This window comes from Triticum urartu, chromosome 2, assembly GCF_003073215.2.
Source record: "Triticum urartu cultivar G1812 chromosome 2, Tu2.1, whole genome shotgun sequence".
NCBI classification, from domain to species: Eukaryota; Viridiplantae; Streptophyta; class Magnoliopsida; order Poales; family Poaceae; genus Triticum; species Triticum urartu.
The window spans coordinates 28,354,924-28,369,568 of NC_053023.1; the positions used below are offsets into that span (position 1 = coordinate 28,354,924).

General features: G+C 39.0%; 2 protein-coding genes across 2 annotated transcripts; both read left to right on the top strand.

The window, feature by feature from the left end:
* Positions 1-353: 353 nt before the first annotated feature.
* LOC125535356 (mRNA-capping enzyme-like) lies at positions 354-11,608 on the top strand (the record flags this gene model as incomplete). Its single annotated transcript, XM_048698410.1, is given in 15 exon segments — positions 354-505; positions 1,652-1,735; positions 1,824-1,886; positions 3,526-3,663; positions 3,742-3,945; positions 4,543-4,659; positions 5,301-5,350; positions 7,220-7,382; positions 7,480-7,602; positions 8,005-8,133; positions 8,230-8,328; positions 9,723-9,812; positions 9,948-10,032; positions 10,310-10,440; positions 11,211-11,608. Coding segments are annotated over 15 exon segments (1,784 nt in total), but the record flags the coding sequence as incomplete, so codon positions are not given.
* A 2,232-nt stretch (positions 11,609-13,840) lies between these two features.
* Positions 13,841-14,394, top strand: LOC125540806 (RING-H2 finger protein ATL66-like). The gene has a single exon (XM_048704360.1). The coding sequence runs from the start codon at positions 13,894-13,896 to the stop codon at positions 14,227-14,229; it is 336 nt and encodes a 111-aa protein (XP_048560317.1). The 5' UTR covers positions 13,841-13,893; the 3' UTR covers positions 14,230-14,394.
* The last annotated feature ends 251 nt before the right edge of the window (positions 14,395-14,645 follow it).

The window sequence follows — 14,645 nt, forward strand, 5'->3', positions numbered from 1 at the left end:
GGATAGGATTCTTATAGGATTTTTTCCTTTAGAGCCCTTTGGTTCATAGGAATGGATTCCTATTCCTACATAGGATTGGTTCCTATCCTCCACATTTCATAGGAAAATAAAAATGAGCCTAGACTCAATGGAAAAATTCCTTTGATGTCAACCAAATGACATCTTGTTTCCTATTCCTACTCATAGGATTTGAGATACATGTCATCTCATTTCCTACAAGATTCCTATTCCTACGATAATCCTATCCTATGAACCAAAAGAGGCCTAAATCACAAAAAGTACTTATGCTTAGCCTAAAAAAATAGATTTTTGATATTTTTCACCCTTGCATCTGACATTGTCCTTATTTTCAGGTTGGTTGGATTGCCCTGCATCTGGTCAACCAATAGACAAAATCATACCGTCTAAAGTTCCGCTGGATGAAACATTCAATGAGTCGATTCCTCCTGGAAAAAGATATTCTTCCAAACAAGTTGTTAATAAACAAAGAAAGGCTGGCAGGGACGTAAGTACAGTTTTCTACTCACATGACGCTAATGCACATTCCATTACTTATTATGTTATAGGCTGGATATTGTGCTTTTTTCCTGTTATCTGGCCCTACTTTGAAGCATGCATATTTGAATGAAGTCTTTTATGACACAGAATAACATGCATTTCTTTATACATGCTCTGTTTGTACTCATGATTGTCGTTATTGCTGCCTGTTCTCTTGTATGAGTGTATGATGTTTGTGCTACTTCCCCCACTTATGCACTGATGGTCATGTCACCTATTGCTTGAGTGAATTATATATCTCCGTTCCATATTCATTTGGTTTGATTTGTGTTACAAACTTTCACTTTATTGATAACAAGGCTTCAAAGACGATGGTTTGCTATGATCCATGATTAGCTGGCTTATATTAGGCCAGAGGGATCGCTAACATGTTTCTCAAATATGCCGACTCCTCAAGCACACTTAGAGGAGGTGATCTAAAGTATGGACGTTTTGAAATACTTGTTGAAGCAAAAAATAGATCTTCTGAAAAGAGCATAGTATATGGCAGGGAACAAAGATAATATCGACATGCTTGCATGTCTTGATTGACTAGTTAGCAAGTACTGGAGCTAGAGAAAATATACCAAGCACTCTGTATGGTCCCTTACGGGTGAAGAGCTAAATAGCTTCTGGCAGTGACGTTTTAGTGATATTTTGGACTTCTATGCCAGTTTCTTTGTAAGATATTCTTTTGCTCAAATTCTTAGGATCCTGTGACTCCACTGCTATGCTATTCCGCTACCACTAGTTAGTTGGCATTTGCAATCATAACTGAACAGAGGTAAATTGATTTTCTTGTTTCTTAAAATTGGAGGTGAATTTATTTTTATCATTTGTGCTGAAAGGCCTGTCTTTCTAGCCACAGTAAAGGTAAACTTATTAGATCATAAATGCAATTTACAGTACACTTGTACTCATGGAGTTGTAACAGTTGCTTGAAGTATCTCAATTCTCAATTGACATACTTTCTGCTGATTGTCTCTTTTCTTATCTTCTAGCTATTTGCTATTGAAGAGAGCTATACATACATAATGAGTACTTGATTTGATCAATTTGGAACACATTATAGCTTGTTGCTTGTATTAACTATACCCCCCTGCTATTTTATCAGATAGGTTTGGTGATTGACTTGACAAATACCTCTCGGTACTATTCACCAGCAGAGTGGACGAAGCAAGGTACTAAACATGTCAAGGTGAGAGTGAGACCTCAGTTTACATAGTAATATGTATATTCCAGCATTAATAAAAAAATAATTGCTGTGACATTTCTGTTCATTTCAGATTGCTTGCAGGGGTAGAGATGCTGTACCAGAAAATGAAGCTGTTAACACGTTTGTGTATGAGGTAACCTATATTCCTAGTTTGATGACCTTGCCACTATGCTTTTTGATGTATTTTTGGTTAGACATGAATATGTAAACTTCAAATCTTCTTTTAATTTTCTGGGCATTTTTTTTAATTGTTGGTTATTGAAATGGACTGCTGGAAAAAAATGGTGAACACCTGTTGTCAAGGTTTTGAACATGGTACTCTATACTGTAGTTGCTACTCCCTCCGTTCCAAATTACTTGTCGCGGAAATGGGTGTATCTAGAACTAAAATACATCTAGATACATCCATACCTGCGACAAGTAATTCGGAACGGAGGGAGTACATAACATATGTTGCGTATGTGTCACACTTGATAGTTAGGTTAAGTGCCTATGTGTTGTTAGTATAAAAGAACGGAAGTCTAATAAATTAATAATGATACCAGATCAAGTGCATGTTTGCACCTGCTGTTTTTCATTCAGCCATCCACAAATTGTTACATAACATATGTTGCGTATGTGTCGCACTTGATAGTTAGGTTAAGTGCCTATGTGTTAGTATAAAATAGTGGAAGTCTAATAAATTAATAATGATACCAGATCAATTGTATGCTTGCACCTGCTGTTCTTCATTCAGCCATCCACAATTGTTAAAATACTAGTAACCACACACGTGAAAAGCATGACTTTAGTCGAAACATGAAAAAAACTAGCTATCTTAACATCTATAAGTAATTAAGTATATTGTCTTATTTTTTGGATGCTTTCTTACATTCCATATTGTTATGTGGAAGAAAACTATAAAAAACATGTAGTTCAGAAACCTTGTTTAGAAATGCTAGTAGATATTAGATGGCAACATATGACAGGCACAAAAGAAAATAAGTCCATATATATTGATCATTGTAATTATGTTGAATCAAGAGACATTGTTCAGAATTTTCTTCAGAGAAAAACATGGAACTCATTTTTTTAAAGAAATATCTCATAAAGAACCAGTAAGCAAAAGTTCTTGCCCACACATCCATTGGATCATTGTACTCGGAAGACCGCAAGTACAATATCCATATCCATACCAATATACATGAGTTGGTTGGGATACTTCTGATATGAGCCGTCCAAAAACTTTAATCTAATTTCAGAGTTACCCACCCAATGGTTGTGGACATGTTATATATCCTCCCCTAGTCTTTTGGACGGCTCAAATCAAAAGTATCCCAACCAACTCGTGCATTTTAGAAATGCTAGTAGATATAGATATCGTCTGAACTTATCGATGGCTTTTTTATGTAGTTTGTAGAAATACTTGTCTGTATGTGAAATTTCGTAAGTGCTGTGTTGTGTTCCCTAGGCAAGAATGTGGCTATCACTCGTGTAAGGGGAACTAGTTAAGTTTTTAACGGTTTAAAAGTTCTAAAAAATCATGAAATAATACTGGAGCATCACTGCAATGATGTAAGATGATCCATGAGTTATTTTATTATATATATTTTGAGTATTCATACCGGAACAACTTTCTCGGGCTACACTCAGTGTGTACACTTGTAGTCTCTCCAGTTGGAACACATAGACAAGAATATTGATAACCTAATTGCAGCAAATTTTCTTTAAACAATCTATGCTAAATTTCCTTTAACCTAATTTATTAGCTGATGATCGATGCTAAATTTTAGGTGTTGGCGTTTCATGAGCGCCAGAAGCCATCAAGAAATCCCAAATACGTACTTGTTCATTGTACTCATGGGCATAACCGTACTGGCTTTATGATTGTTCATTACCTAATGCGCACACAACTGTCTAGTGTTACTGAGGTGAGACAACTTATGCTTCAAATGTAATTTATTGTAATATTTCCTTTTGTTTCCTTGGCTAAATCTTTTGTTTGCTAGGCTTTAAATATATTTGCTCAAAGACGGCCTCCAGGAATATATAAAACCGACTACATTCAAGCACTGTATACATTTTATCATGAAATTCCTGAAAGTATCACATGTCCACCGACACCGGAATGGAAGAGGCCTTCTGATCTTGATTTGAATGGTGAAGCTAAGCAGGACGACGATGACGACAATGGCGAGCCTGCACCATCACCAGTAGGTGTTAATTCCAGTACATGTTTGGACAATTCTGTGTTATTGCTACTCAGGTCAACATTATAAGATGATTTGACAATCTACAGCTAATAAATTTGTTCTAAAAGAATAATTGCATATGGGACGCATGTAGTGTAAGGTGTAAACTAGCATTTGTATTCCTGTGAACTTTGCATGCAAAATTTAGAACATGGTCAAAACCGCTGGTTAGATATTTTCTATATGCCAGCAACATTTTAAGGGATTTTGATTGTACTTTGGAGAAGTAAGGTCCTTTCATGTACTGTTGTCTATGACATGAAATATTACGGAAATGTTTAGCCAAGCAAAATAATACATTTCCCCCTACATCCACCAATCACTAACACATTTATTAGCCAATGAAACAGTATTTTAGGATGTTTTTGGAAGCTTACAAAGTTTGCATGGGTCACATTGAATTTGGATAACACCTACATGCCATCTCATATGTTGTTTCCTTGTGAATCTGTTATCCTTTTTACTAGATAGGTCCAGGGTTCTACTCAAATATCAATAGTTCCGTACAACATTTTCTTATATTGCTAATGTTTGTCAAAATATTCCTGCTTATTGTAGGATCCCGTAGATGACAAGGCCATTACTAATGATGATGTCTTAGGGGATGCTGTACCTTTTGACCAGCAAGATATCTTGCGTGGCATATGTTTCAAGTTGCTTGATTTTGTACCAAATGTAAGTTTTAAACCTGTCTTTTGCTCTTAGTCACATCTTTCACATACCCAGTCATCCCCACCCCTAAAATTGTTAATGACGTAGTTCCCTTTGCTGTATGCTGACAGAAAAATGTTATCAGCACTTCCATTTGCGTAGTTTGGGCTTGTCACTGTGCCACTATGTATGTACTCATAGCTATGTTGATTATACGATCACTACTTTCATTTTCTCAAACCAGTTTACAAAGTTACGCTCTATTTTGATTACTATGGTACTATGGTTTCAAGAATCTTATTTGATCAAAATCTGAATTCAGTTAACTTGTTGCAAACACAGATGGTTAACTCGTCTCGTATCAAGTAATTTTTGAAGTTTGACACAGAAGAATCTATGAACATCCATTTTTAATTTATTAGTGGCTGTAGCTTCGATGAATAGGTGTAACAATGAAAACTTCTTCTGCTGGTGTTGGAGATCATTTCACTGAAGTTTGTTTTTATGTGCATATCCATTGTGTTTCACTGTCTTGTTTTCTTTCGTATCTTTTTATTTTAACTGTAGCCATCCCTTTATTTTGAACTTACCACACTGTCCCTGTATAATCATTGTGCCCACAAAAGCAAGCTTCTTACAGTGTTCTGCTACCCTTTGCTTTCCAGGGTAGAGCTAATGCTCAATTTCCAGGATCTCATCCAGTTTCCCTCAACAGGTATCACTTAATCCAATTTAGATGCTGTTTGTGCAAAGTGGTCTTGCTGTACAAATGCATGTTCTCTTAGGGAGTTTCCTACCAAATATCCCCACTATATGCTAAATCATGTCGTACTGGAGATGAGCACACAATTAAGGGCAAGCATATACCCCAAGTTAAGGCATTAGCTTCTTATTATGTATGCAATCATGCATGCGTCGGAGGCATTTTACATAAATTTGTTGTACTTTGTTGTGGTCACTTATATTTCTTTGCACTTTGTAGAAGCCAATAGGCAATATGCCTTGTGCATATAGTAACATTATATTATATACTAAGTAAGGGAGTTGCATGTTTGCCCCTGGAATAATTCTTATGAGTAAAGCTACAGATGGCTGCCATATAAGGAAGAAATATGTCTAGGTGATAGCTGTAGAATTTGCTTTAGCATGCAGTGGTTATTTTTCTTTGATGGAATAATATGGTTACATGACTCTAACCCAATGCAGATGCTGTTTGTTCGATTTGTCAAGCAATAATAGTCAGTACTCACCTCATATTGAATAACCCAATTACACCCTTCTGTGTACTATTTATATAAGTAAACATGTCGATTGACGCCCTTTGTCTTTTTAAGGTTCAGAGAACAACATTTATGTCTGGAATAACCTTGATGTTCATTTTGCTCCTTGAGATGTATCTTCTGTTTAGATGTATCTCTGTCTCTTACCTCTCATCTGTCAAATTTGATTCGGGAATCGGGATTAGTTGACTGGCTATAATTTGATGACAGAAGCATTGTTTGAGGCAATTTTCTGCAGTCAAGAATGGTTGATGTGCCAAATAGATAGTAGAGAAAGAGAATGTAATTCTACACAGAGCGCATTCCATCTAGGGCATGCAAATCCTAAGTATGGCACATGCAAGTATCGTTTGACCATATAGCTCTAATTTATAAGCCTCCAAGGCTTTGTTGAACAAAAAACAGGTGAATGAAGCTAGAGGAAAGGATAAACATAATTAGAATCAGGAACCAAGTCCAACCTTTTACTGGAACTGGAGTATGGATAGTCCAGTACTATAGCCTCATTTCCTTGGGTAAAACTTGCATAAACTCCCTACCTTTCTCATCAGTTCCTCTTGCTCTCCATTTTGTGTTCTTGCTATCTTATCTCATATCCACCGCTCTCTGTCGCCTAACAACCCAATGGTGAGTTGATGAGATGACACCCTACTTAAGTTCCTCCTCCTGGTCCAAGGTCATGTTGCTTCATCCTTTTGTGCCGTGCATTCCTAAAAACCAATCTTAATGCCTAGCCACCTCCTTTTGCTGCTCCGACTGGTACTTTTTCCATGGCGAAGAGTATTCCTCTTGTGGTATAGTTGATGCATTCTACTGCATGTTGATGCATTCTACTGCGCGTTTAATGTTTAATAATGTTGCCATTTTTGGTGCACATCCTTATATAGCGTATGTGGCAGCATTCAAGAGAGTGCCTATGTCATCGAAATACATACATACACCATGCATGCTTAATGTAATACCCTCCCTAAGCACTGAACGTTAGGTCTTACAATTGCCTTCTGCCGTTCCACTCTATACTGTTACGGCCAACTAGTTTGCCGTATTTGTATTTTTTTTTTGCTTGAAAGTGAAAAATGGAGAAGAAAAATGTTACGCGTGTCGATGTAATTATAATAAAAGAAAAGGTTGGTCCGCCATCAACTAGTTTCAGCTAGGTTCAACGGAAGCAATCATTCTTTAATTAGAAAAATAATACAAGAGTCTCACCCTTTAAGAAATAATAGCTGTTATAGTGTTCTTGCTTCTGTTTTGGCCTTTTGGCCCTTACTCTAACTCGTGTTCTTTTGTGTCTCAATTTCAAGTGAGAACCTGCAACTTCTGAGGCAAAGATATTATTATGCTACATGGAAAGCTGATGGAACACGATACATGATGCTTATAATGCGGGATGGCTGTTTCTTAATAGACCGGAACTTCTGCTTTAGAAGAGTTCAGATGCGTTTTCCTATTAGGAATGTTAATGATGTAAGACCTCACTTTTGGTTTGGATAACAGGCGTAGTGCATGTTTTTCTTTCATTATATTGCAGAATTTTACTTTACCTCTGTTTTCCTAACTCAAGGGTTTCCACAACTTTACATTGATCGATGGAGAAATGGTTGTAGACACCATACCAGGTGGTGGATTGAAGCGGAGGTACTTAGCGTATGATCTAATGGCGATTAATTTCTCCTCCAAAGTCAAGGTAGAAACTTCAAATCTGTTATCATTAACTTAAGTTGCCATTTTATCACCTTCCCAATTGATGACGTCTATACACCTTATTTTTGTGTGGGTATTTCATCTATTTTGGGGTTGTGGCATGAGTACCAGAGATCTCATTGACCTTTCACAGGAAATCATTGTTGTTGAGATAATAATACAGTATAATGCACTACAAGTTAATCAGAAGTGATTGATAAGAATATAGCTATATTATTTTGATTGATTGAAGTAAGCTCTTAATTTCTGGATAATCACTGATGCAATATTTTGTTTGTAAATTTTTAATCTACGTAGATATATGAATATATGATGATTCTGAAGTTTAAGCATTTGCATTACTCTGCACTGTAGTGACCGCATTTTATTTAATCTTCGGATGCAGTTGCCCTTTTCTGACAGGTGGAAGCTACTTGAGGATGAAATTATTCGTCCACGCATCTATGAGAGAAAGCAGTTTGAAACTGGTCTGAAAGGCAATCCATCATATAGATATGACCTGGAACTTTTTTCGGTACCTAAATCTGGATGGATTATTTTGTTTATTTCATTGTAGTACGATTTTCAGTGGATAACCATAAACAGTTCTCTGATATTTGGTTTTTATCAGGTAAGGAGAAAGGATTTTTGGCTGCTTTCCACGGTGAAGAAATTACTCAAGGAGTTTATTCCAGCGCTTTCACATGAATCTGATGGGCTTATATTTCAGGTAGGGTGGTCTTGTCGTTTCTTGCTTTGATACGTGATGGTCTACGTCCATGGAAATTGGAATGTAGAAATTGTAAATTAAGAACAATTTTGTAGTACTTAAGAAGCACCGATACGGGGTTAGTTACGGACACGGGGATAGGAGTACGGGGACACGGGATACTTCTCCAAAAACAGCCATTCAGGGATATGGCAGGGTATATAGGTACTTCAAAGAATAAACAGCATATAATAATTAATGATAATTTTTAGATGATAAACTTTTTTGTTAGTAGACTGGATATATATTGCCTCATTTCTATTGGTAAAAGTCTTTGGGCAGTCCATACGAACCCTCCACTCAGGCTCATGTAGCTCTCCACTCAGAGCCCATATAAGACCCAGCTTCTGAAAACCCTAGACTAGTCAGCTCCTCCAACCGTTCTCTTTTCTTCCAGCCGCCTGAGAGCAGATGAAAAGACCGCGCCGCCGCCTGTATCTTCTTCCTCACTGGCGGCTACATTCCCCATCTTTCTCCCTGCCCATAGCGTCTTCCTCGTCCTTAGATGCCTTGCCATCTTCCTCTCTGCCTGGATGTTCTTTGTCAGGGGGAGAGCTGGGCTTGGGGGAAACGGCGGCGGCGAGCCGGCAACTAGAGAAGCGAGTCCAGGCGGCAGCGGCGTCGTCGAGTCTAGGCGGCGCCAGCGCGGTCGCTGGAGGCTGGTTCTGAGTCCCCACTGTGTCCACACTGTATCTGCCTTATCCCAATTTGTTTCCCCTTCTTTTTCGATTGAGAAAATATGGGATGCTGCGGAATACCTGTATCCGCGCGTATGTCTGGCCGTCCGGCTCTTATCGCTGGACTGGTTCTAGAAGTGGTCATGTTCCAAGTTTAACTTCCTGCATAGTAATAACAATGTTTCGGTGACATGTACTCCCTCCGTTCCAAATTACTCGTCGCAGAAATGAATGTATCTAGAACTAAAATACATCTAGATACATCCCTACCTGCGACAAGTAATTCGGAACGGAGGGAGTAAGTAACAAAGGACTCGATCTCTACTGAGAGCAATCATCCTTTATCATCCATATAAATCTTGCCCTAAAGCATGCTAATGACATGCAGTTAGGAACAGTTGTGCACTGAAAATAGCTGCAGTTAATTCAAGGGCATACCCCGCCCCAGCCCTGATTTTCATAACAAGACTATGTTTGACTTTTTGATGAGTCACTAGTGACATATTGGCTAAAATGAACTTTTGTGTCACTTGAGAAAACCTAGCTAAAGCTGCCTCCATGCAGCTGTTATTTATCAGTCCATGTATTTCTTCATGCATTTCAAGTTATATGCTTAACGATGCTTTTTCCCCTTCCATTTTCTTCATATGTTAAGTGTTTCTGTTATTCTCAATATAGGGCTGGGATGATCCATACGTGAATCGTACACACGAAGGTCTGCTAAAATGGAAGTACCCAGAGATGAATTCAGTTGACTTTTTGTTTGAGGTTTGTGTGCTTGTCATACTCTTGAATGTTAAATATTAAAACAGAACTACTTTTGGTGTGGAATCTGTTCATGTGGATGTGTCCTGCTGAGTTTTGTTTCCAATTTATCATCGTTCTAATTTCTAAATGCTGCAGACCGGTAGTGAAAACCGCCAGCTTATTTTTCTGTACGAGAGAGGCAAAAAGAAACTTATGGATGGTACCCGGGTGGTATTTCCTGGTAAGGATGTTTTTGTAATACCTTTTTCAACCGTTCCCTAGCACAATCGTGCAGCGTTACTATATTTGTAATACATTGATTAAGTGTTTCAAAATCTTGACATACCTGGTAACTTTAAGTCTTCAACTATGGCTCTTGTATGATGTTGTCTTCAAATAGAATCTGCCACTACAGTTTTTTCTTGAGGCATCATGTCTCAATTCTTGAAGCAGACAATTTTGCTGTAATGTGATTTCATTTTGGTCTAAATGTGGGTTTTATGCTGGAGCTTCTGCAGATGATGTAGATCCATCTTCAATATCAGGGAAAATTGTTGAGTGCTCTTGGAATAAACAGGAGGACTGCTGGTTCTGCATGCGAATCCGAGCAGATAAATCAACTCCTAATGATATCAATACTTACAGAAAGGCACTTCCCTTCCTCCCTGCCTCCCTCCCTCTCTATGGCCATGCTTGATTTCCTGAACCAAATCATGCTGAAAACTAGTGTCAATATCCAGGTCGTTCAGTACATGTTATGCACACCTACAAAGTTCAGTATCTTGGTGATCCACAGTATAGAGAGATTGGACGAGTGGCGCAGGCTACAGGCCCCGTTTTGCACATTAATCATGGTTTTGTACTCCCTCCGTCCCATAATAAGATCGTTTTGTAAGCTGTTTTAGCTTGCAAAATGATCTTATATTATGGGACGGAGGGAGTAGTACATTGTCTTCATAATTCAACACGATTATGGGACGGAGATCAGATTGACCATACCCAGTCCTGACTGTTGCAGGCTACATCCTGACTGACAGATTGTGATTTTGCATTCATGAGAATCATGTGATCACTAAATTAATCAAAACGTACATTTTCTGTGCTGAGTTAATCTTTCATGGTCGGTTCATGGTTAGGTTGTCAATTTGCAATCAGGTACACAATTCGTAATGTTTAATAGTAGTCAAATGATGTTGATTTGTGATGGTTGATAAATTTTGAGCTCTCCAATTTAATACATTTATTGCCATTGCATTTTACCTTCTTCCTATTGCAGACCATCGCTATTCTTTGCATGCCATAGAGCCATAGAATCTACCGTGCAATTTGACTCCCATCTCCTTCTGTGCAGACATGAAGAGAATGAGAAACATAATCACCATACCATCTGACAATTTCCATTGTGATACATATGGACAGGTGATGAGGAGCATCACGGATAACATTACTGAAGACAAGCTCCTGGGCGAGATGAATGAGATCAGTAGCCTTCCAATGTACGCTGATAGGAAGGCCCACGCTGACAGGAAGGCCCACGCCGAGAAGATGGCTCACCAGCACAGAAGGAGGGGATAAGGCGAATAATCTTGGTCTTCTGAACTAGAATCAACAATGCCGGCTGGCCACTGTAGCCTGTGTATTTAGCAATAATCAATTTTTGACTTCAATTAAACAACAGCGGTCACTACACAAGTTTTTCAATGCTTTGTCATATTGGCCATTGTACATGTATCGTTCCAGAGTCCTGTATATCTCTTATTGTGTGTCATCAATGCTTGATATCATTATCATTTGGTCTATACATCTGAATAGCTTTATCTGCACTTTTTTCAATGGGGTCTGTTTTATTTGCCCTATCCTTATATGAGGGAAAATATCTAGTGCTCCCAGGCTTGGGGTGCTCCCGGTGCTCCAAATGTCCGAAAAACATTTTTAGAATGTTCAAAAAATTCTGAAAAAATGCAGCACATCGATGGAACATCAATGTCTCTTGTCACAAAATTTCAAATCAAAATTCGAAACATTGCTTGAGATACAAAAATGACAAATTTGTGTACATAACATAAGTTGGGCTTTAGTTTTGGCCCATTATCACATTGATGTCAAATTTGTCATTTTTGTATCTCGAGTAATGTTTCGAATTTTGATTTGAAATTTTGTGACAAGAGACATCGATGTTCCGTCGATGTGCTGCATTTTTTTCAGAATTTTTTGAACATTTTAAAAAATGTTTTTCGCATCGGAGCACCGGGAGCACCCTAGGCCTGGGAGCGCTAGATACTTTAACCCTTATATGAACGTCATGTTCTTCAATAAACTTAAGAACACACATCATAGTTGCATTGACTATCGCAAGTACGCAGTGGTGGGGAATGTGTTCAGAATGGTAACAGCATGGTCATGTCAAACCATAGAGCAAGTTATTAGAGAAATTACAGTGGTTTATCCCTTAGTGGTTTAGCTCCTATTGAAGGCGTCGTATTTCTGGCTTGTCGGGCAAGAGTTACTTATTATATTTTTGCTCAAGTACATAATAACACGCTAAAGATATGGATTGGTATATTTTTGGGTGTGTAATGCCCTAAAATTGTGCATTTAAAAAAATAGTTTTGCTAAAGCACATCTAAATGTTCCCTAAGTATTGCACATCGAAGTCCTATGTCATTGATTTTACGCGAAGATTCGTGTGGATATTTTCCTTTGTTTTAAAATTTGATTAAGTCAACTATAACACATCTAGCTAAGAGCATCTCTAGCATATTTCGCAAACCATGGGACTGCAAATTTCGTTTATGGGATACTACAGACGACGAGAAAGAATAAATCTGTTAAACACATGCGACATAATTTCAACTTTCATATGGGAAACTAACAGGTCGGTTTTTTGCGCGTACCGTAAATCTGTTGGAAAATAACAGGCGGCCGAGCTTTTAGGGATTTGTTAGAGATGCCCTAAGCTTTATTTGGTGCCTCTGTTCTTTATATTGTTATAATGAATCATGCATTTAAAAGACAAGGTATATTTACAATGTAATAGTATCTGCTCCTGAGCTCAAATGCACCTTGATAAACAGTAAAATAGAAAAAATAGTAAAATAATTCAAATAATTCTGATTTTTTTATGGTAAACTTTGGCAAATGTTTTGTACGCTTGCAAAAATTCAGAACGAAATGACATTCGTGAAAGTCGTGGCAAAACTAAAATAAAATTGATACTCCAAAAATGCTTGTTTCGAAAACGTTTTGGAGTACTGATTTTGTTTTTTTGCCACGACTTCCACGAATGTCATTTCATGCTGAAATTTGTTGAGCATACAAAACATTTTTCAAAGCTTACCACAAAAAAATTCAGAATGTTTTGATTTTTTTTACTGTTTCTTTGATTTTACTGTTCATCAAGATGCATTTGAGCTCGGGATCAGAATAGGACTTTTGGGAAAGAAATGTAATAGTACAAGTCAAAGAAAAGGAACAAGGATCACCCACTTTATTATACTTGCTCTATGGGAGTTTCACAAAAAAAAGCCCGTTTTGAGGTGGTTATGCTTTGGTTTAGTACTAGGGGACGCGGTCGTATGTTGGTGCTGTACATTGGTGTGCTACTTGTTTTGACTCATGTACACGAACATTGCCTTGTGTTATCAGGCGATATCGGTGTCAACTTTATGTCAAGGAAAAAAATATGCGGGCCCTGCAATGGAAATGGACACATCAACTAATGCTTGTCCCTGCAACACAAAAAACCCTAATGTTGCGCATTTCTTGATTCCTACATTGCTTTTCTCCCCTGAGAGCGACATGCTCCCGGCCGCGAACGAACGTACGAACCTCCGTCCGTCCGTCCATGTCTTGTGTGTGTGCAAAATCACTTGCTTTATCCAGGGTTTGGTGGCGCTAAAGAAAATAAAGTTGAAGTGTAGTGTAGGTGCACCCTCTCCAACGGGGATCTCCCAACACACTCGGACAGTGGCAAGTAGCGTAGCAACCACCTTCACCAACAAAGCGTCCGCAGCAGCCCACCTGACCCCCGACCTAAGACCCCATTACATATGCCCTCCTCTACCCAACACCACACCAGCTCGATCGATCTCACTCTGGCATCATGAGCTACCTCCTCTCCTACATCTCCAAGATGCTCTGCATCAAGACGCCGTCGTCGGAGGAGGCGGCGAAGCATCCGGCGGCCGGCGAGGAGTGCTGCGTCTGCCTCTCGAGGATCCGCGCCGGCGAGGCCACCAGGCGGCTCCCGTGCGAGCACGCCTTCCACCGGGACTGCGTCGACCGGTGGCTCGCGCTCTGCAAGCGGACGTGCCCGCTCTGCCGGGTGTACGTCGCCGACGGCAACGGCAGGCAAGCCGCGGCCAAGCACGCCGGCGAGGGCGCCCTGGCCGACGACCTCGTCATCTGGTTCTCCACCATGCTCGTCCCAGGGTTCTGAGACAGATCGACGACGATGTTTCTTTTCGCTCTTCGCTCCTCGTGTTTTCTCATGACACATGTAGCTAGGGTTCTAGGTAGCAAACGTTCTTGCAAGTTTTGTATTTGAGGTTTATCCCTCTACGAATGTGGGTGTAAATAAGAAGCACGATCGACCTTCTACTAACCTTAATTTTGGATACATATGCATGCTATAGATGTGTATTACTCACTGCATGGAAGATTGGAAAAAATATTTCAAACTGTATCTCTCGCTGTAAAGCTCAGCGCCGCGACTAACGCGTCGCCTTTGGAGATAAAGAAACAGAAACTTTTGCACGTTCCTAATTTTTAGTCCCGCCTTTTGGAGCACAAAAATATTAGCTAGCGGTGGTTAGCCCATGACCAATTCGACCATATACTCTAATCTTTCCGAAA